Below are 23,942 nucleotides of genomic sequence, written 5' to 3' on the forward strand. Positions count from 1 at the left end.
TGTGTATGTGTGTGTGCTGTTTTTGTCTAAGAGCTCATTAGCACCTCTCTCTTTTCAAGAGGAGGTAAGGAAGTGAAGGCACAGCCCTTGTGGATTATACAAAAATGAATGTAGGAACTGAATAATCAGGAAAATACACATCATGTGTCACCACTGCTCTCTGTGCCAATGTGGTGCACCAGCTGAGCAAAACTACCCTGACATCACTGGATGCGGTTTGGGGGGATGTAAAAAATAAGTTTGTGGGTTTTTGTACCTGAGAAACTCCACACAGGCCGTTTGTAGCAGACTCGTTAGAGAGAAGTCAGAGATGACAGTCTCCTGGTAAAGTTTGACCTCGGCTGAGTGAGTGGAAAGCTGCTTTAGACATCCAAACACATAGACACTACTATCTTTGCCCCTGAACACATCCACATACTTCTACTTCTACTCCAATTTCAATCTTCTATTTGTCCATCCTGAATATTTGAGTAAAGTACCTGCCATCCACCTAACATCACTTTCTTTCTTTCTTTTTTTTTCTTCTCAGTTAAGTTTTCGTCAACTTTATTATTCAAAGCTGCTCCCCTTGATATATTTTTTCATTTCATATCGTTTACTCCAAAAAATAAATTAAAAAAAGGTTGAAATTGCTGCTTGAAAGTTTTGCTTTTATCTCCACCGCAAAAAATTTTGTTTGACATTTTTGCGCATTGCATTGTGGGATATGGAGACCCATTAACAGATGCACAGAAGTCTTTTTAAGTAATTCTTACTGTGATATGTGTTTCTTCCCCAGACAAGGAGGAAGTTTGTTCCCGGTATTCCCCGTGAAATCAGAATGAAGTAAAACATAAAGAAACTTCTATGCACCCATCTCCGCAACTCCACATCCCACTATGTATGTGTGCTAAAGATAAAAACAAACTTTCAAGCAGCAATTTCTACCTTTTACCTAAGCAAATATCTTTGATTCATTGATCTATGAGGTATACACTATGATTTTATCTAATAAAATGTATAAGGGGTAGCAGCTTTAATTCGTCCAACCAAAAAAAATGACTTTTTGAGTCTTTTGAATCAAGTCCTGAGAATGAATTTTTTGGTCTACCATTAACAAAAAAAGGTGTGTTAAAATACTCCAGACCAGCTGTTATTTTAAGAAACCCAAACTTTTAAATGCTCCACTCTTGAAGGTACATGTGTAGAATTTTAAAATGCAACACAGAATATCTACACGTAGCTCAAACTACAATTTCTCATTTGAAATGTGCTTTTTCAAGCATCTGTCAAAATTCAAAACCACTTCCACCTTCTCACCCCATGATCTTTAAAGACTTACCCAAACTGAAGAGGACCAAAAACTTGAGGCAGACAAACTCCCGCTGATCGAGCTGCAAAGAGCGTAACTTGGCTACCAGATCTTGGGCGTGGCTCAATAAATTGTTGAGAGTTGCTCCTGCCTGAGAAGCAATCACTGCAAAGTCCACCTAAAGGAACAAAGAAAATAACAGAAAAAAAAGCAAAAGTCAACAGCCGTTCCTTTCAGACTGTGCTGAAACGGATCAAAGAGAATTTAACCTCCTTTGGTGAACTGATTAAAATACACTATTAACACCTTTTGTGACACCACCATTTGTTTGCAACTGCCTAAAACTTTTGCACATTACAGTATAGAATGACACAGTGACAGTTAAGCATTGTGATAGTTATTTCATCTTTTTCCTCATCCATTGAAATGAACATTAGCATTTACACGCTCAGATCTGCACCTACAGCAACTTTGTCTGTGATGAAAACCCTTAGCTGCCACTCACACTAAGCAGGACCATATTAAATTTTTATATTTATTGACAATTCATTACCATAATTGACTGTGCGCAGGTTTCCAGGGAATGGTGGGATGTGTTGGCCTGCACTGTTACTGAAGCCCAGGAAGAAACGAAGTCCCCACGAGCTCACATTTGCAATTAAAAGCAGCTGTTTGGTTGGAATTTATTTATTGTGTTAAAAGTTCAAAAGGAAAGCTTCGTTTATAAATTTTTTAAACCGGAGTGACAGAGCAAAATAAATGTGGATCAAAAATCTAAAGTTTGGATGACGTGCGTTCTTATTTTTTGCCCCTTCTGTTGCCACTTCAGCATCCTCCAGTTTTCAGCCTCTCCTTTGTCTCGGCCTCTTTCCCTTCTCTTACCGTGAGACTTGGGAGAGTTATGGCTCTTTGAAAAGCAGACACTGCCTCCCTTCCAAGGTGTCAATCAATTTACATAAAATCAACTGTGCATGAAATAAGTTCACTGAAGGATTGGACTGTTGATGGTGATGCCTTAGGTTATTGCCTCCTGGCCTTAAGTAAAAACTAAAGGAAAAAAATGCAATAATGTCACTACAGCATGGCTTCGTAGTAGAAGGATGATGACATGCATATCAATCAAACAATCAATCAATACAACTTTATTCACTCTTCTACAGAGACATAGAGGGTAAATATATGAATAAACCTTCAAATCACCCCCCATTAAAAATAAGATAAATGATCTTAGCTGAGTTTTAAAGTTAAATATGGACGATGGGATTAATGTGATGGCTCTGACGTGGATAGCTCACAGAAAGTGTACGTCATGTGAAAGCACAGCCGGCGTTACTGCTCAAAGATGGTCCGTTTTTTGCCCTTTGTCATTTAAATGTTCTGCTCACCAGGAGAGACGTGCTATCAAAATACCAGGAATTATACTGAAACTGCTCAGCACGCCGTGAGGGCTTACTTAATAATTCAACGAATCAGTCCAAACGTTGTCATTTCATGTTTGCACACATTTGCCTAAGTCACACTGTGTGTTTGATCCTCTGACAATCTAAAAAACTAGCAGTCATGGTCATTTCTCTCGGCTGCTGGAATGTTCTAACATAAAGGCAACAAAAGAGCAACACAAAGGGCAAATGACATGCAAACTTATTTGATTTGTCACATGTCAGTTGGAGAAAAAGCACATTACAAAATCAGTCTAAATGAAAAAAAAAAAAAAGCAGAAGCGTTGCACATTTTTAATAAATAAACCAATTTCAAGGAATTTGTCATTGTGCCCTACATTCAAATTTCACTCTAAAGTCTAAAAAGACTACAGATCTTAATTTGTGATTAAACTTATTCATGTTTTTATTGGTCTACTGAACGGACGTTGTGCTAAAAGCTTTTATGGATCAACCCTGTGTTATAAAGTTTCTAGCTTTTGGCAATGCAGCTCACTGTCGTTCATTTACTTAATCATTACAGTTTTATGTGCCAGTATCAGAGCAACATTTGCTTTGGGTAATGTGGCTACTGTGGTCTGAATATGTGTGATGATATCACTGGGCTGTCACCCCTGGCCACGCAGAGAATAATAGGAGATAATGAAGTGTTTCAGAGGCTTTCTCTCTCTCTCTCGCACGCACGCACGCACGCACGCACGCACGCACGCACACACACACACACACACACACACACACACACACACACACACACACACACACACACACACACACACACACACACACACACGCACACACACACACGTGCACGCCAACACCAGTTGGTCATTATTTAAAGTATGCAAATGAAATAAACCCTGATCCTGCTCCTCCCCTGACTATTAGCCCCTCCTTCTCTCTATTACTATCACTCACATGTTGCTATTTCTAAACATTGATTACTACTACTGTCACAATAGAGTACAAATTTAAAATGTAAAACATTTAAACTAGAGGTGGAACTCAATTAAAAAAAAAAAAGAATTAATTAGACTAATTAATTCATCTTGATTAATCTACATCCATCGCCTAACAATATTTGACACAACGTTTTTTAGTTTAAATTAAACAACAAAATTGTGCAATGTGAATAAAGAATATTATGATTGCATTGTTTGTAAAGCACAAACTTAAATTTAAGTAAGCTATATTCATGGTTTTCCAGATGTTTTGGTGAAGTTTCTAAAACAAATTAGTTTTAGTGTATCAAAATAAAAAACAGCACTTAGTACAGTACATTCCAGAGAAGTGGAAACTGTGCAAAAATAGTTAGAATATCCATTGCATGAAATAAATAGTTTTCTGTAATTAATTAATCGCAATAAATGCGTTAAAGTACCAGCCCTGCTTTAAACCTTTTAGGAAAAAAAATTACTACAAGCTGTTTATTGTCTCGTCTGTCATAAACAGTCCTTACGCTAACATTAGTAGCATCCGATTGCTCAGTGACATTTAAATGATAAATCCTGTAATCTTACTGTTAGTAGTCTTTTTGTGTATTTCATTTAATAAAAACATGTGGATATAAATATGTCAATAGCCTATAACCCTATAATGATTTTGTGATCTTCTCAGACTCAGACTCACTTCCATAAAGAAACCAGTAAAATCAGATTAAATATTTTTGCTAATTGGTTCATTAGCTGGCTTTCCACATGTATATTTGAATGTATTTGATAAATTAGTTTGGAAGGAACCAAAATTAATGGAACATGATATCTTCCGCTGTTAGTGCACATTGGACAGTCAGATTAAAACTATCATACAAAAAAACAAAATGAAAATAAACAGAAGCTTTCAGGTGTGTGGACAGCCATTTCACTTGAGTTCCAGTTTGACTTCCAAAGCCTGAACCAAACCCTCATCTAACCAGAAAAGAAATAACCTGAAATCAAAATCCAGACACAGCAAGTAGTTTTAATTTGCATGTTTTGTGCCAATAGTTACAAAATCTGGAGAGTTCAAGGGTGTTTTTAGACTGAGGTGAACCTCTAACTCACCTGCTGTCCGGTGACCAATAGGATGGAGCCTTCCTTTGCGTGCACCACCTGTCGGAATATGTGGTCGAGAATGAGGAGTTCACTCCAGCAGTTCTGTAGAAGCTTCATCTGGTCATCCACCTGGTTCGTAAAAAAAAAACAGAAAAAAACGTGTCCAGTCAGCTGTTTGTCTTTCCTGTCCTGTACAGCTGTAACAACAGCCTCTGCTGGTGTGACTGAAAAATTAATACCCATAGCAACATAACTGTCATCACTGCAGATTGGATGTCTTTCAGTGTTCACTTTATTGCATGCTGTGGCCTTTTGTCTTGGTGGAAGTTTATGCAGATGGAGGTCTGACTGATAACATATCGAGTCGTGTGACCAAGTACCAAAGGCTTTGAAAATAAAGTCCTGTAAACTGGAAGGAAGTCTGTTTTTTGAGGGGAGGGGTTTACTTGCTTTGTCCTGGATAGTGCATTGCACAAATAAGCCTTTTGAAATATATTTTGCGTTTAAAAGAAAAGCCCACCAGTTATGTTAGCTAACATGGAACAGGAAAGGTTAACTCCAATGCCTAAGGTGTTTTCTTCCTCCTGTGTTATACTATAACTGAACACTTAAAACACCATATTGTTTTGAACAATTCAGACTGAAATAATATATTGCCTGGGTTAATATCCCAGGCTGCAGTTTGCCGGCCAAGCTCGCTCACAGGTCAATGACTATTGATAAGCTCTGTACCTTGGGCATTGTTTTTTCCCCTCTTACATAGATCTCTAAAGTCCCCTGAACACTTCTAAAGCTTTCTCATGTGAACCACCCTCTGTTAAGCACTTTACTACGTGTCTGATTTAACAATGTTGCCAGGTTTATCTGTTTGGCCATTGCCACCATTGGTGAGTGATTCAGCCAGCAGTATTGATTCAGTAGTTTTTTTTTTTCTTTTCTTCTCAAATACCACTCGCTGGCTCCCAGGAAGCTGCCAGGTGAACTTGGGAAACGGACGCGAGTGAAGGGGGCAAGCTTGTGAACTAAAACAACCCGCGACATTGTACCAGTTAGCTGCTTCCCATGCTTCACCTTGTTAATCATTCACAACACCAGACATAGACAAAATAAAGGCCACATTGACGGTAAAGGAATGAGGAAAATGTCTGACGAACAAGTCATTTCTTATAATCTCTAAACATTGTGCTCTTTGTGCATCTTTGGTATGCGTGTCTTTTTTGAGCTTGCTGGGTTTGATTTTAAGTATTGCTCCGACTGTGTGAGAACTACCTTTGATGGTGAACCTAAACGTCCAGAATGAAGAATGTGAATCGATGGTACAACCTAATTACACAAGCAGGTGCAACACAACAAAACCTCAAAAAAAAAGGTCTGGAAATTTTACTGCTATCACAGTAAATGACCCTGAAATGCATTTGATGTCAACATCTGTGGTAAGAGTTGAAGCTTTGATGACTTTTAGGACAAGACACTGTATTTTACAATGACCGAGGTCTGACTTTTGTTCAGTGATACTTTTTCAGACTGCTGAGTCAATAAGTGATTCCCTTGGTGAGAGTCTCTGGGAATAAGGTAAATGAGGTGTGCCATGTTTGATTTCTGGAACTGCAAGACAAAAGTAAGACTTTAGTTAAAGTAATGTCAACGTGATATTATAATATGAATAAAGTTTCTAAAGATATCGATGAATATCATGTAACAGGACCAAATTTGCAAAATCCATCAATCTATCTCTAAAAAACATAACAAAAGATGAGTCTCCGATCTCATGCTCTTTAGTTTAAACTAATACATTTAAATAGCTGGGATTCAAATTCTCTCTTCTGTCCTACTTGTCAAATTTTTTGAGGGTTGCTCAAACAGCAGATGAAGAAAATTCAAATGCCTTCATTAAAAGACATCACAGCACTAGCAGAGAAGTTAAAGGGGTGCCGATTGCTCCACAGTGCTGCTTCTTCTGTTCATTTCTCAATCTAAGGAAGCTGAAAGTGCGTGAGTGTGTGCGTGGACAAACTGGCACATGTAAGCACCAGAGTCTTCAAAGGACCGCGCTGCTTGTCAATGGTGCTGGCAAGTACCGGGGTCCTCATCAAAGGCCTGTCCTCGCTCTGCCTGCCTGGAAGCTCTTCTCTGACACAGGACCGGGTCATCAAAGAGGAGTAGCTCTGAAAGAACGATGACGAGTGATGGAAGCTGAGACTAAGGCCGGGGACACCCGCCTGGAAGAGCCAAATTTGTGACAGGCACGACGGCAGACTAGGAGTTGTGGTTCAGTTCGCTGACCTTTTAAGTACCAGTGACACGAGCTGTTTCCTTGACAAGCTGTTACTTTTCTCTGTCACAACTACAGCGTGATGAAGTTTGATCTTATAGAATCTGCTGCATGGTTGCAAAGAAAATGTGAACCTCATAACATGACAACTACGTTTGGTATATTGTGCTTCCTTGAGTGTTATCAATTCATTGCCTCATTTCAACTATTAGTCAACATGGTCACTTGCGTGGTGAGAAAAATGCCACCTTGATTTTTTTCTTTCACAACTTTCATCATTGATATTATATTGACCCCTATCAAGGCTATTCATAAGGAACTTTACATTTAATATTCACAACAGCTATACAGCCATGACCTGAAACCAAGAATTGGATTATGGTTTGAATGTTTAAGATTAAAAATAATGAGCAAGAAAGCTGTTCCCTCATCTGTACCAGATGTAGTTTATTTGGTATAATTTTTTATAACATTTAAATGGGTCCCAAATCACTAAAGTGGCTTCCACTGGAAATACTGTTATTTAAACTGATGTTTAAACTGGTGCCAAATGAAAATTTTACAGTTAAGTTTTGAGGTATGAATTATTTCATACTTTTAAAATAATCCTTTTTTTTCTTGAAATTTTTCAATCAGGAAATGCTACTAACAGCAGCCAGCTAGCGAGCAATAAAAATACATATCCTCCAAGAAACCAATTTAACACCTTTATGATTGTTCAGGCAAGTAAGATCAATGCCTGAATCAATCGCTTACCCCATAGCTTTTGTTTTAAACCACTAGCAGGGATTAATGGGATTTTCCAGAGAGAGAGGGAGGAAAATGAACAAGGACCACTTGAGAAATGGAATGGAGCTACCAGGCTTTGAATGAGAAAAGAGTAAATAGAGAATATAAAACAGTGATTAAGAGCAAATATTCAATTCATTTTAGGGCAAATGTAAATTAGTTAGAAATGAACGTTCAGACACTCACCAACAATAATGTTTATTCATAGCCCCCTGCTAAGAGCAGAGCAATTATCCTGGTGTGTTGAGTCAAAACAGGCCAATGTACCAGAATCTGTTCCCCCTTTCTTGTGGTCCGGGTTTTGGTCTTGTGCCACGAGCATTGTTAAGCTTCGTATGCTACGGTGGGCTATAACGAGAGTACACAGCTGGATCTGATTTTAATAAGTACTTCCATTTTTGATGTAGCCTAATGAACAGATTAATGGAATCTCCTTCTGTGGAGCCTTAATGAATGGAGAAAATCATGTTTCTCTTTCACGGGTGGGGTGGGAGTGGGGGCTGTACGCAGGCCGGGCATGAGTTTATCTGCCTCAAACAACTTGTACATAAAAAATAGCTGTGCTTCAATCTCTCATCTCTGTCTGCTGGACGACAATCAATGCTGTCTCAGAGTACAACAGGTGAGATTTGAAGTAGACATCAATGCTTGTGCGTTTCAAGCAGCCGTGCTTTGGTGCAGTCCTGTCTTGGCATCTGTTCGCCTTGAGTCAAACATGGTCTGTATTCACCTGGGAAAATGCATTAATTCACCTCGCACAGCGCCTGTTGTTCTCATAGTTGCGAACACTTAATTATGTTGAGCTTTACAATGCACCAAAGCTTGAACCCTTTTTAACTTAGGAGTATATTCTGGGTTCCATCACTAGAAACACATTTTGGCTCAGGCTGGTGTTTGTGAATCAGAATCGTTTAAAATGTAATGCATTTGGTGGCTGAAAGGAAGGTCATTCTACAAGCAATTGATAATAACTAAGTAAAGTAAAAAAAATATGTTGTAAAGTGTTGAATCTGTTTCACAAAGAAATATACCTGTATAGCTGATCCTAAAATCAGTTAAAAAAATTAAATGTATATAGATATACAGTATATAAAAAAGAACAATGATTAGTTTAGCTGCATTGGTAAGGGCTGTAACTCTGGCTGTGTGAGTCAACTTTACATTTTACACAAATATAGTCATATATATATATAGTCTATATTTAAAAATACTAAGTCACAAAAACTAAATGATATTCTAGCTACAAGAGCTGATAACAAGAGAAAACTGTGTGCAAAACTACGTCCAACCTCATCAGGAGTTGATAAAATCCACTCATCTTGCTTTTCAATTCGACCTCAAGCACTTTTCTTTTCTCTGCATACACAGTATTTCAGCCATGTGGGCTTCCATCCTAGACAGCAGATAAGTGCTGGGAAAATAAGCATGTGTTGCTACTATTCTGATGTAGCGGCCAGGTGAAGAGAAAAATTATAGTAGTGATAAAAACGTGCAAATTGAAAACTCTCAGGGGTGGATTCACTAAAGGTTTAGTGCTATTAAAATGTGGGCAAACGTCACTCCACGTGCTAATAAGGAGTTCAAAGCCCAGGGAATCAGGAGTGTGACGCCGCTGCACTTTCCAATGCGCAATGTGTGTGAGAGAGAAAAAAAAGCTGGACGTGCATCCATCTCTCCTCCACGGGTCACTGTCTCACACACTCGATCAGCCGCACGCATGCACCCATCCGTCACTCACAGTCACATTCACGCACATTTCTCCTCTGCAGGATGAATAAAGAATATCTATCTATCTATCTGCTGTAATTCATCCATTGTTTTATTCATTTCCTCTACTAACACCTCCAATTCCACACACTCATGTTCACCCTCCATGTTCAACACAACACATACAAAACGCTCATTTAAATAAGGACGGTCTGCACCAGTTCTGCACGTGTACTAATCATTGCTGCAATCTTCGTGAATTACACGCAGCAGGTGAGGAAACTCTGTCACTGAAGAATTTAGGGAACTGAAGACAACTGAATAATCACCCTTTATTTCAGATCTTAGTGAATCCACCCCTCAGTGGATAGAATTATATACCATTCACAGGATGAACTAATGTGTATAGTCTCAGTGAGTTTGTTTGGAGATAATGATATCCATTTTACTCTTGATTGATTATGTTTGTTTATGTTTAAGTTTAAGCGCATTGAGATGACTTTGTTGGAAATTGCTTTATACAAATAAAGTTGATTTGAATTGAATTAACACTTGCCAGCAGAAACATATGATATTGTCATTGGTGGTCTCAATTTGCAATGTGCCTACCCAACCCTAGTGGTCACGGCACGTCACTGATATATATATATACACTGGTCTATCAGTCAGGTTAATCAGTGTTAAGTTTATCAGAGATGAGTCAGAAATAATTTTTCCCTAATGGGCCAGAGGCAAAAACATTTACATTTCATTCATAAACAGAATATTTCGTCTGGTTTAACAGTTTGGTGTGAATTGCACACTGACTGATTACATTAACAATTTACCACTGCTTTAGATGGCATATAAAAGTTATTTCCATCCCTATTCCTTCCCTAAGGTATTGCAACAATAAATCACTTTTTGCAATCGTATCTTCAGCTGATACTTGGTTTGTAGTCATGACCATTTCAACTAAATACCCCTCAGTATAACTACCATATGAGTTCAATTACTGTTATTTATCAAGTTATGGGCCTGTTTTGTGTGACACTGATGCTAATCGACATGTCGTCTGCACCTGTTGTTGGTCGCACGTGTCCTTAATCCAACATATCAGGTGGGAGAGAATGCCTGTGGGTTTATCTCTGACTGAGCACACGGAAATCCTAGACTGCTATTATGTCCCTTAACAGGCAGCCATCGAGATGCCAAAAAAGATCTGTGAGCTCAGAAAATATCACATGTGACATTCTTTCGGTTTATTATATCATTGATAGTTGACCAACGTACTAGTTTTGTTCACAATGTATGCAGGGTCTTACTTTGGTAAAAAGTAAAACTTTTTTCAAAAGTTCTGCTGTCTGCAAATGTCAGAGAAAACAAAGTCATGGTTTAATAAATTTGTGGAAAAACCAACAATCCCAATTTGTGGTGGAAACCGTGATGTTCCTCATCTGGGCTCTATTCCGAACAATTTTTGTTTTCATTTTGTCTCTTTCAATTACGTCAGACCATGTGTCAAACACAAGTCCCAGGGGCCAAATCTGGCCCTTTGCAGCATCCAATGTGACCCACAGGAAAAAGTAAAAATGTCTGCGCAAACATGAATCATTGTGTGAATTGCAAAATATATCAATTGAAGATATCCTAGTCCCTTCAAATTGACAAATTCAATAAAACTACCCAATATTTGCAGGGGATCGCTATTTTTCCATGACTATATCACATGACAGCAGCCATTTCTTACTGTAAATTGATGAAAAACTCAATATTTTCTGTATTCCTGCAATTTCTCACAATCTAAAAAAAATCCTCGACGTTACACAAAAAATGGTCACAAAATCAAGGAATTTTGAAGTGAAGATCCAGGCCGACACTGATATCTGTCTGTCAGTATTGTTGGATATTGTTGGTGGAAGTGCAAACGAAAAGGCAAAATAATGTCGAAATTGCTGGTTTTTCCCCACCTAAATCTGCGGCATACTTCAGATCAAACTGCTCCGTATTTGGCTGCTGAACAAAAAAAAGTTTATCACAGGTCCACTAGACTGAAAGCAGAGAAGCCTTTGTAACAGTGAATGAATGTGTGTGTGTGTGTGTGTGTGTTTGTCAAAGAGAATTCTTTGTGTGTTTCCCACGTGTGTGCGCAGCCTGCATCTGATCGATATTGCCCAGGCACTGAGATTGATTCGTTCCCACGGTGACCACATTAACAGACTCTGAGGGATGACCTTTGACCCTGAGAATTCTCCACACACTCCTCATTTGATTGGCTGTTGCCCCTCCCTTCATCATGGTTTCTTTTCACATGTCGACAAGTTGTGGTATTCGCCTTTATATGATTCCGTTTTCTGTCATGTCGACCACTTTCCAAAATTCAGACACAGTGATAAGTCCGACATTATTTATAGCTTGGAGTGTTTCCTAAAATGCTAGACAAAACTATTGCTTCACTACACCTGTAGCCACAGCTGCTTTGGGCCAGTGGATAAAGTGTCTTGCCTGAGGATAAAACCATATCTAAGATGGAGTGGGATTCAAACCACCAACCCTCAGGTGATTGGATTAGCTGAGAAAAAGAAAAATCAAATAGGTGGCTTTACACAGCGCACGCACACACAAACACACACTACATGTGAAAGAAGTGGCACAACATTGAATGAAGACAGAAAAGCAAAACACTGATGTGAGCCTGTGAGTGTTTTCAGCCTGCTGTTTTTATCAAGGTCAACGATGGCAACAAAAGCATTCTTCCCTGTCTGATATCAGGGCAGGGATTTGAGGATAAACTAAGCACAGCCAAACTTTCCTCGTCTGTTTTTACTTCATGCAATAAGCATATGAAAGCTAGAGGAATCAATATAGCCCCAGATCCAACCGGTAATGAATTTCAATGAATGTCTTTCCATGAATGCAGAGTTGTAAACATGCAAAATATAAATAACTACACATGTCAGGGAACATACAGAATATCTATTTATCCAAATATTAAATGTAAGCCATTCACTATACATTTTATAGATTGGTTGTGAGGACATTTAGAAAAAGAAGTTATGTTGCCTAATTTTCAACCAAACGTAATGTCTAGCTTAAAGGCAATCTGATTTGTTTAATGCACTATTTTGCATTTTTTTTCCTAGACTTTGTTTTTGATCATGTTTATTAAAGTGCGTCACAAATACAGAGCAACCAGCATCAGTGCACAAAGTAACAAGTAAAATATGTGCCACGTCAGATATTTTTATACTGTATTTTATTTTAATTGATTTTATATTTGAGTAAGTTGAAGTATAGAATACAGTTATTTTATATTTATTGTGTGTGATGTGTTAATTTGAAAAACGGTAATAATTAAATGTAATTTTAATTAGTTTTTTTTTTCTTAACCAATTACTAGACATTTCAGCTAGGTTAAAAAAACTGCCCTAGAAGCAGAAAAATATGCCTTTCACACCTCATCACGCATAACCACTAACCAGCCACACACACACACACACACACACACACACGCACACGCACACGCACACACACACACACACACACACACACACACACACACACACACACACACACACACACACACAGGCGCACACAGAGTCCTTAAAGCCAAGAAGCCATCAACTAATTATTAAAAACACAGAAAAGCCCTATCAATTATTCACGTGAACATTTGACTGCTAATACACATACAGCCCAGGGAACCACATACGGTATCAGTACCTGCATAGCACAGATCATAGAAAATGTATTGATCTATGAGCTTAGCAAACCCCTCCAGATTCCTCAAGCGCATTGACACACATACACTTGGTTTATTTTATTATTCGACCATTAAAAAGTGGATTCCCAATTTCCCATGATTTTTTAAGACTTGGTTTATGGAGAGCTAAAGTGATGTGATAGTATTTAGTTTTGGTGCAGCTCTGTGATCGTGAGCGTCCATCATCTAGGTCTTTGTGTTAAGTGGAAGAGAACAGAGCCAGTAAAAGGCTTTAACCTCTTGTATTATTCAGAACACAGAGAAACAGCCATTTTTTACTTCCTTTCCAAATGCACATACAAGCATAAACAGACAGATCTGTGTGCGTAACATAAGGAAGAAGACAGAAGCTGTTTTAAAATGCAGAGACTGACGCAGTGATGCTTTTTGTCTGAGAGGGTGGGAGACAGACATATTCCCAATGCATTAGTTGTCTTTTACTCCCTGGGATCTTTGTGTTCTTTTTCCCCTTGGAGTATATTGTCAGAGTTTCGGGTTTTGAAGCAAACATCTGTGAATGTATGACCACATTTGTCAGAATTCCATAGATGACTGAAATCAGATCCCTTGTTGTGCGAATTAAATATAAACTAGCTAATTGTGCATTTCCAAAGCTTTTCTGACATATAAACTGTGACACATTGAGGAAAATGAAACTTCAAAACTGCAATTCGTTGGAACAGATGCATCCGTGAAGCTCCCAAAAGTATGTTTAGATGAGGTAAAATGTTCCTCTCTATCAGTGCTGCAATAGGGCTGGTGCTGCAGTTTCTGATGCAAAGTGCAGTGCAATATTTGCCCTTTAACACACTGGCCTAAGAGAATTTGGGGGAGGTATAACGGCCACATGAAAACTTCAACTTTTATGGTTCCAGTCCAACATGACTGCTTCATTATCTAAAGACTGAATGGTGTTGTCAAATCCTTTCTCAACAAGTCTTCCTGCAAATATGGTTTATTGCAGGTTATTTTTCAGCTTGCTTGAAAAGCCTCCTTTCACCCCTTTCTGAGAGGGTGTAATCCTGAAAGTAAGCAAGCCTGCAATAGCTATTATTAGTGCTATGCCTTTATTATTTCTTATATATGGAATCATTCATTAAAGACTCGTGCCAGTATTGCCGTTAAGGCATTTATAGAAAGGAATATAGAAACAGGCTGCCAGACTGAGAGGTGATGAAGAGGGAATGGACTGAGTCATAAAAAAGCTTCAGTCAAGTGTAAAAGTAATAAGAGCAGAAAGAAATCCTAAACCAGCAAAGAATCAAATGCCTAAACTGGGGACGTAGAACAGGTGTCTTTGTCCTACTTTGTCGGAAGGGCTGAAGCCATTTTCTCAGCTTGGTTGCTGTTTGGCGTGTGGCCTCATTGAAATTTCTCACCCGTCGTCACAACCACAATGTCTAGTGTTACTCCTAAGAAATGTGCACATCAGTCATCAGTGTGCAAATTCAATCACCCGCCCTCCCAGTCAAATATAAATACCCCACAACTCTTTAAGTGTAAAACTAGCCGCCAAGCTGTCGACTCTCGACTACTGTCTTACCTATTGTCTTCTGCACCCCCAACTTTCCAAGCTTCTCCACTCCCTGTTCAGAATAGACAGGCCGTAAATAAGCATCAAAAATAGACATTGGAGAACAACTGTTGACAACCTGGTGACGAAAGCGGCAGACACGAACACAGCCTTTAGTCAGCCAGGATTACAGGGAGATAATTGATGCCACGCAACATGGCAAAATAAAACCTTATGGCTCTATTATCATATTGTGCTTATATCATTTTAATTATGTGCAAATCCAACGGAAACAGTGTTTGTCTTAATCTAGTAGAGCAGTTTAAAAAAACCCTTCAGTTAAGTTTGAAACTTGGTGCCTCTCTGGCCTGGAACCAAATGTAAAATCACGACATTAATAAACAACTACAGGTGGGATGATATACATCGTGCAACAAGATGTGGCAAAATTAAATCATCACAAGTTTTTTCGTTGAGGGTATGACACCAAATTGTTATGGTTTGTTTTTCTTTTTTTTTAATATTACTATTGAGTTGACATTTTAAGGTCATACACAGAGTAAGTACTGTATGTCCCAAGTTAAATTCAAATAAAATCATGGTTATTTTTCCAACTGCTATTTTGTTTTTGTCTTTTTACCTTTTAGAAAAATAATGTATCATTGCGCACTATTATTGTCTATCATATTGTAAACTGAATGTATCGTCCCACCATTATTAACAACTGATAAAGAAAAAAAAAGATTAATTTTCCTCGAATAAAATATTTCTTAATGTAACTTAAGTGTAAAATTTTAGTCATCTGAGAAATGTAGTGATCAAGCTAGATCTCCTATTGTTTTTTTTTATTTTAAAACAACTTCATAAAATGTACTTTTCCAATCCATTCTTCCATGGATCTTTTTACATCGTATTACATTCTATTGCTATGATCATTTTCTTAAAATATATATAGAACTATAGTATTAGAAAATTCCCAATTAGGGCTACAGGTTTTAATGTGGCCGTGGTGGTGCTACCTCGTGGGCCCTCAGTGCTGGTGAAGGACTCCTGTCTCTGCAAGATTCTCTGTACCAGACAGGTATCATGTGCCATTGTCCTCATCTTAATTCTATGTGTCTGTGTGTGTGGGTTTGTGTGATGCCTTTGGGGTTATATGTGGATTGTTTGTGTGGGGTATTTTTTTTGTTGTATGTAAGGTTTTCATGATGTAAAGCACTTTGAATTGTATTGTATACACATGAAAAGCGCTCTATCAATAAATGTGTAAACGTAATATTTGAATTTCAATTATGTGAGTGCAATAACATTGACTACTGCTATAATTACACAAATAAAAATGTTCCCTTCACAAGGCTTTAAATTCAGTGCACAATGATAAATTATGACTTGTTTGCATTGGTGTGGTGAATTTAGTTTCCAGGTCGAGGGTCAACATAAGGTAGCAGCGGCCACACCTCGGCCCCTTTGACCTCCAGGAAACTCTATCGCTTCAGGCTATTTAGAAGCTAAATGCCAACACCTCTCTCCGTATATTTACCACTTATTTGGCAGCATTTTGCCACTGTCAGTTCTTCCCAGTCACCCAGTGTGCCACAGATTATAACAGAGTGCATTTCCCCTGAGAGGATCACTTAAATTGTCCTTCTTCTTGCAGAGTTTGTGATGAGAGGCACTGATGGAGTGGAAAGGTTCCAGCATCAAAGATGATTTAACACTACTCTTTGCCATAAGTACAGCAGTGTGGGAGCTGGCGGAGGAGGAAGATGCTTTGTGCTTTTTAAGAATGTGTAAAATGTTTTGCCTTTAACTTGTTTTGTTAGCAACCTGGCCAAGTAAATCAAATGTCTATATTCACTTTGTGTACCCAATTTCTCTGTTTTTCTATCAATTTTGTTCCTTTTCAATCTCTTCTCTCTCTATTGCCATCTGACAATAAAACAACTCTATTAGTTTGTGAGGCCTCTAAGGGTAACACGCATCCTAGTCACCTGCGTTGCCTTGTTAACAAACAGCATGACCTGCCAATAAAAAAGCCTTTTACCCTGATCATTCTTAAACAAGTGTTGAACACCCCCTGCTTTCGCTCTCAACAAACACCAGAAGTGCTTGCAAATACAATTCAGGTTGTTCTAACTACATATGAGGGTGTTTTTATTTTAATTTTAAGTGTTTCTACCTCTCCATTGAATTATATGTAAATACAAATAGTAACCGAAACAGGAAAGTAAAAAAAAAAAACACTTCCTCTGCATACAAAATTGATAACAAAAATTGAGTCTTGTTACACATTGTACACAATCTCAGAACAAAAACGAAAAATTTCATTGATGGATGAAGAAGCAAAGCAAGAAAGCCAAAGTTTCACAAAAACTCAGAGCTTTGTAAACTTGTACTTCACCAAAGCCTTTTATCCTTCATCAAAGCAACAAGTAGATGAACAGACTTTGCACAAGCTGAAACCTTTCAACCCCCGTCGTCTCCCTAAAACGGCCGCTCCGCTGGGACGGGCGACCTTAAATCTTCACTTTTAACAAGTTTCCTGTTCTTCCTTCCGGCCTCCTGTGATCCAGTGCGGATGTACCTACGGGAGCACTACAGTATTTGGAAAAGCTCTGTCTACACACAGTCAGATTGGTGATTACATGGATTTATATATTTTAAGTCTGTGAACATATCCACTTTTTTCTGCTGAAGATTACAAATTATAGTAATGATGCTAACAACAATATTGAAAAAGTATAATCGAATTTTAGTCATATCTTCAATTTAAATGTTAATATTACTTTAAGTAGTAAAATACAGTATTTAAGATAAGTGTATTTTTCTCTACGGGGCCCATGAGTGCTTGATTTGTTCAGTTGGAGTGCCTTACAACGTTAACCTTCAAATATTCAGAGCCTTCATGATAGAGAAGTTCCTCCACTATGTCTGATTGTCCGCTTCACCATTCTTCAATTTTTACAAAAAAATAAAATAAAATAGCAATATCTGCAATGAAGGTGAATAATTTATGAATCGAAAATGAGAAAAAAAAGGTCTTTGTGAACCTCTACTACCACAGTGAGCGTCCACTCCTACAACATGCTACTGATCAACGAGATATTGTTACCACTAAAATAGAACCTTGAACACACACACACACACACACACACAAGAACATGTAGCAGGTTTTGCCAACAGCATTGTTAAAACAATGACTCATGGTGGAAAGAAAGAAGGAAAGAAAGCTGTCAGTCTGGGTGTGTGTCTGTGGTTGTGTGTATAGTTGAGTGTTGGGACAATAATGTATGTATGTACATTTGTGCATGAATGCGTGTAGTGGTGGTGGTGTATGTCTCGTTTATCACTGGACAAATGCTGCGCAGGGGGTGCAGTTAGAGGTGAGGGGTGAGGATGGGTTAGTGGTGGCGGCAGAGATGGGGTTGAGTGGGTATGTGTGCGGGGGCAGAGGCAGTAGTGGTGAGGTTACGGGCCAGAATGGTGCTGCTCCTCAAATGAAATAATATATCTTTGAAAGCTTACGCCCTGCGCCAGGCCCCAGGCCCATATATCAAGCCCAAGAGCGTCTGGTGGATCTGCTCCAGGCCCATTAACCTTCCACCTGTTCCCCCCTAACACCCCCCTCCAACCTCCAACAACCTACCGGTCCTCTTTTCACCCTCCCTTGTTGTCCTTCACTATTTCCCGTCTCTTCCTCCGCCCCCTCTTGCCCTTGGTCGTTGCTACTCACAGTCACTTGTTCATCTTCCTATTAACCTGCCCCATCCACCTCCATCCTCCTTCTGTCCTTCATTATCTCTTTGCTATGCTCCCTCTTTTTTACCATCTCTGTTTGTGGTCAACACTTTTTCTCCCTTCTTGTACTTTCAATATAGCCATTTTAGAGCATTTTGACTAATTTTTAAAGACCCACAGAATATTTTGTACTATAACAATCTGACAATCTGACACCAGATTCTGAAAGATTAAGGTTTCTAATTTCATCAGAATTTTTTTTTTTTTTGTTTCTAGCTTGTTTCATTCTTCCGTAAACAGCAGTTGAATAGAGGCAAGTTTTTCACAAATCGCTAGTTTGTGACAAAAAGCTGAGAAAAACGTCTTTTTCTGAGAAAATCTATTAATGACTCTGAAGCAATTTTTTGCTTTAGTGACACCTCAACATTGATTTCCTTCTATACAAGTACAAAAACAACACTGAGACCGGGCTTTTGATGGCAACATTATTATTATTTTGCTATCTATGTCAGAGTTGAATGGATTTCTTACTGTATTTTGGCCGTCCTCCAAGTCTCTCCCCCGTCATTCTTCACACACGTAACTTCCTCCTTCTCCCGGACATGCCGAGTGCCAGCGCTTACCCCGTTTTTTTGATCATTTTCTCTCACTATCGCCACACTCTCAATAGTCCACCTAGGTTCCACATATGCTCTGGTCGAGTGTGTGCTGCTGTGAACTTCAGCATCAACTCTCGTAGCACCATTTTCTGTCCTGTAAACTCCTTTCTTCTCCCTCTGAGCTCTGCCCATAACGGTGATCTCTCATCCAAAGGTGCGCTGCTACCACCTACTGTATATGTCACCAGTTGGTCACTACATCATTGTACAAGTTAGATATTCACCGGAGAGCTTCGTCACACTGTCTCCTAGCAACCCCAGCCAAAACACCCCGTCTATAGACGTGAATGGCACTCCACGTTACTAAACCAATTCTCATCTATAGACGTGAATGCATAACACGTAAACGCCCAGTCACTAGGTGTCACCGAACCACATCAGACATTGTTAAACTAACTCACCCCTCACAGCATTTTAGTTTGGAACTTAATAGAATCAGAAAAGTTCAAGTTAAACTTTTTTGAAAAATGTAATGTTCCACTGGTTTGGTACTTGAATTACAGTTAGTCACCATGTACTTGTTCTCGCAAGTTAAAAAATAAATAAATAAATAAATTGTATTTCATAGCATTTTGTACTTGTAAAGGTGAAATTTGTAATTATTGATATTGCAATGCATATCATTGTGTTTATTACCGGGATATATCGTATTGTGACGTCCAAATCATGAATCGTATTGTATCATCAGATTTCATGCCAATGTACACCCCTACTTTAAATCATTCCACACTGCTCTGCTTGAAGCACCAAAACAAAGTTCCCTTCTTCCCTTGTTTCATACATCCCTCTTTATCCCCCCATACCTTTCAGTTCACTGTAACCGAAGCATGCAATGAGGTGTAAGTGGGAGAGGGTGACTGCTGGACAATTCAAATGCAATGAACCAGTGATGCAGTTACAAATCTTTACCACTAAGCCCATCACACACACCATAATTTGGGAACCGTTGTCCTCTCACTGCACACTGCTCTTGCGTATTTATGTATGTAATTGCATTAGATGCTATGGATAAGGGGGAAAGATGCAATCACTAGTCAGTCCAAAGCACCCCTGTAGCCCCCTAAGTATAAATTCATCACAGACGTAAAACTCATGTAATATTAATAGATGAAGGTGGAGGAGACGTGGAGGAGAAGTCTGGTGTGGTGTTAAAATGAGACAGCTAGGTACAGAGGAGCATCAGAGACTACAGGTAAATCTATAAGTGGAGAATATTCAGCACCTCTCCTGTCCTACCCCAGGGATATGCCATCCAGTGAGATTGACTGGAATGCTGCTGCTTGGAAGCTGTCAGCCAGGCCAGGACATAGAGGCAGTGTACAAACATCCAGGTTTATAAGATTGCTTGTTATTGGTTGTTGGAATTCTTAATTCAAGTTGTTTGATAAGAAAAAACAAGATTGAAAAAGAGTAAAAAAAAACCTAAAAAAACAACAACAAACACAACAACAACCTGTTGAGATGTATTAATTAATGTGCTGGATGTAGGTCAGCCTCCCCTCCTGATAAATGATTGTGTGTTTGTGTGCCAGTCTTTATGTTCAGAGTTTAAATGAGTGAGCGACGTGTGCTTCTTAGTAAGATCAAATGAAATCTTATGTATAATAAGTTCACAAAAAACACATTTTTATTAAAAAACAGAAGTTGTTTTTATTATTATTATTAGAAATAAAAAAGATGCCTTTCAGTGAAATGCTGGTGAGCATTGCTCCCCACAGCGAGGAGAGCAAATGTTTGCACCTGTCATGTCTGTTTGTTCAGAGTTTGCATATTTCCCAGGCTTGGGAGATCATTCTCTGGGTATTACTGCCTTCTCCTACAGCCCAAAACCATGTCTGCTGAGGTGGTTGGAGTCTCTAACAAAATGACAACAAAAGTGAACATATATTATAGTGAATGTGAAAGGAAACCAGATGCCTGTGCAGGCACACTGAACGCAGCAGCAACCTGTTATGGATAGATTAATGGATGAAGGAAGGATTTTTTCAGATTTTTTAGTTTCAAAACACCTTAAATTCTAATTTTTTCATTTGAGAGGGACAGTGCACAATAATCAACATTACACAAATGTAAATGTCCCGAGGTTAGCAAAAAGGCCAATGAGCATAAGCGCAGTATTCCTACCAAAATATTAGCGATTTGATTGTATTAAACATTTGTGTCAAAAACAACATCAATGGTCATTCTCCTGCTTCGTCTCCACTTTTACCCTCTTTCCTCAGTTTCTTCTTTGTTATTTCCCTGCAATCTCCTTACAATCCTCCTCTACTCATCTTTTCTCTCATCCCCCTCTCTTTGTTGCACCTATGTTCTCTTCGCCTGTCCTTTCCCTCTCCCCCACCATCTGTTTATCCAATATGGCCGTCCCATCTCAGCTGGGAGCTTTCCCAGGGAACAGGACTTCTAATGCAGTTCCTCCTCAACATAATGGCCCTCAGTTCTGCTTTAGCCATTGCCGCTACATGCAGAGGAGGATGAAAACAAAACGAGAACAGACACGAATGCAAAAAAACCTGTCTGGAGCCTTAAACCCCCACAACTGTCCCCAGATGGCTAAAAGAGAAAGTGAAGCTTCAGGTCTTTAGAGTTAGTACTGTATAGTTCCCCAAATTAATAACCAGCTATATCGATGTAAATGTTTCTGTATTGTGATGATAAATGTTCCTATTGACATGCAGTGACTATTTTAAAAATGTTTGCCACACACCTCTGTGTGCGATACCAAACATGCATCCTTTGCAATTAAGGACGTAGAAAGGAAAAAGGGGTGGAGTGGCTCTGGTGATGAGGGAGTTCTGATCGGAAAACAAAATATAAACACATCAATGGCCCAGATTGACCGTCTGAATTCTCAGTCCCATTGTATTTGTGCTGGTAACCCATCCCTATGTTGGAACAACGGAAGAAAGGGCCGTACCAGACTGGCAACAGTGTGAGTCACACTCAGTATCAGGAATTCTTTAGAAACATTACAAAGACTAAAGAAAAGGGAGATTCCTTAGATGTTTAACTAAAAAATATAATTAATTAATCTTTATATTTTTAATCGGTTGATTTTGTACAACAAATGTGCATAATTATTTTATTAATTCCATTGTTACCATGGCGATGTCATTTCCCAAACAATAATTGTACTTTTCATGTAACCTGCTCCTTAGTGTTTAATTGTCTGTTGTACATGTACAGTAGTTTTCTAGTACAATCAATGACTCAGTTATCTTTGCGCAGTGGAAGAACTACGCTAATTACAATAAATTAATAATAATAATAATAATAATAATAATAATAATAATAATAATAATGTAATCTATTAAAGGTTTTCACAATAATTCCTATACTTTGTCTGATACAATATCAAACACTGCATTCTCAGACTTTCCAACTTGACAGCAAAAAAAATCTTAAATCCTTTAAGATTTATTTAGTTGAAAAATATGGAAGAATAACATACTCATAGGACTTTTTATGAACAAGACAAAATAATGACAACATTAAGAAAATTCCATTGAGAACTTTTACATTACAGGTCTTAAAAGTTTAAATCAATCAAGGAAATGTTTGCTGCAAAAGCCAACTCTATCCTCCCATATTTAAGGTTGTTCAAAAATGTGTTAGTTTCATAGTTTTTGTTATGATAAATATTTTCAAGTTGCTTGACTGCGGCTAACTTACAGGAACTCTCTCTCTCTTTCTTCCGTGCTCAGAGACCCCTTCGCTGGCTCTGCAACCAGACAAATTCTTTTGTTCTTAGAGAGCTAAATATAGTGAGGGGGCAAGGTTTTATATGTGAGTGGTGTGTGTGTATAAATGTGTGCGTTGGCGTGTGTGTGTGCTCTTGTAAGTGATGAAAGTGTATTTATAACTTCCTACAGTGGCACATGCCTCCTGTGACAAACCTTTTCTGCACTGCTTCCTGTGTTTTGCATCCCACAATTTAATGGTCAGGTCAATGTTTGTCTAGATACGACGTAGGAGCGCAAAAACTTTGTGTTTTTTGAGAGAATATTGACAGTGTTTTCCCCATTCATTAAATAATTAGGACACCCAGTTAAGTTAATCAAATGTAAGTTCCTCTTTAATATCTAATTTTAAGCGTTTAAGACTACCTTTCGACACGCACACACACACACACCCTCCAAAACTTCTCAAGTGTACAAACATGTTTGTGTATTGAAACTAACACATTGCTAGAGGTGTAGGTACTGGATTACAAATACTCAAGTTACTGTAATTGAGTTGATTTTATGGGTACTTGTACATGCAATATGTGATTTTTTTTAGACTACATAGTTATATATACAAACATTAATAAATATTGCCGGCCCGGCCAACCTGTAGTACCAATTTTCCACCGGTTGGGTGAGTATAAGCCTATTTACAGCAGTGCCGTCCCTGAACTAGATCATCTCTGGTAACAAACATCCATCAAACAGATAAACGGTGCGCTACCTGTGAGGTTTACAACTAACAAAACTGCTTAAACATCTTCACTCATGAACGCATCACACATGTAAAGCTGACGATATACTGTACATCGGCCCACATGGGCCCACCGAAACATTTGCGGGGTGTAGCAGAGAATATTGTCACCTGTACATTCAGTGGTCAAGACCAGATATGGCAGAAGTGTTGGTTTTACGCTGCAATATGCTTAGAAATTGCTTGCAAATCTCACTTATTGCACCATTAAATACGTTTTAAAAGAAGTAAAGTAATTGGTTACATTTTTAAACCCAACAGTTACTGATTAAATTATTATTTT

General features: G+C 38.5%; 1 protein-coding gene across 1 annotated transcript in view; it reads right to left on the minus strand.

Annotated features, from left to right (window-relative positions):
* nr5a2 (nuclear receptor subfamily 5, group A, member 2) overlaps positions 1-23,942 on the minus strand; it is a 65,494-nt gene that overhangs the window by 24,899 nt on the left and 16,653 nt on the right. Inside the window, exons 5-6 of the mRNA XM_028443869.1 lie at positions 4,770-4,889; positions 1,322-1,469 (exon numbers count right to left, since the gene is read on the minus strand). Of these exons, the coding sequence (XP_028299670.1) occupies positions 1,322-1,469; positions 4,770-4,889 (268 nt within the window). The remainder of the gene's footprint in view (positions 1-1,321; positions 1,470-4,769; positions 4,890-23,942) is intronic.

Source organism: Gouania willdenowi, chromosome 4, assembly GCF_900634775.1.
Source record: "Gouania willdenowi chromosome 4, fGouWil2.1, whole genome shotgun sequence".
In the NCBI taxonomy this organism is placed as follows: domain Eukaryota; kingdom Metazoa; phylum Chordata; class Actinopteri; order Blenniiformes; family Gobiesocidae; genus Gouania; species Gouania willdenowi.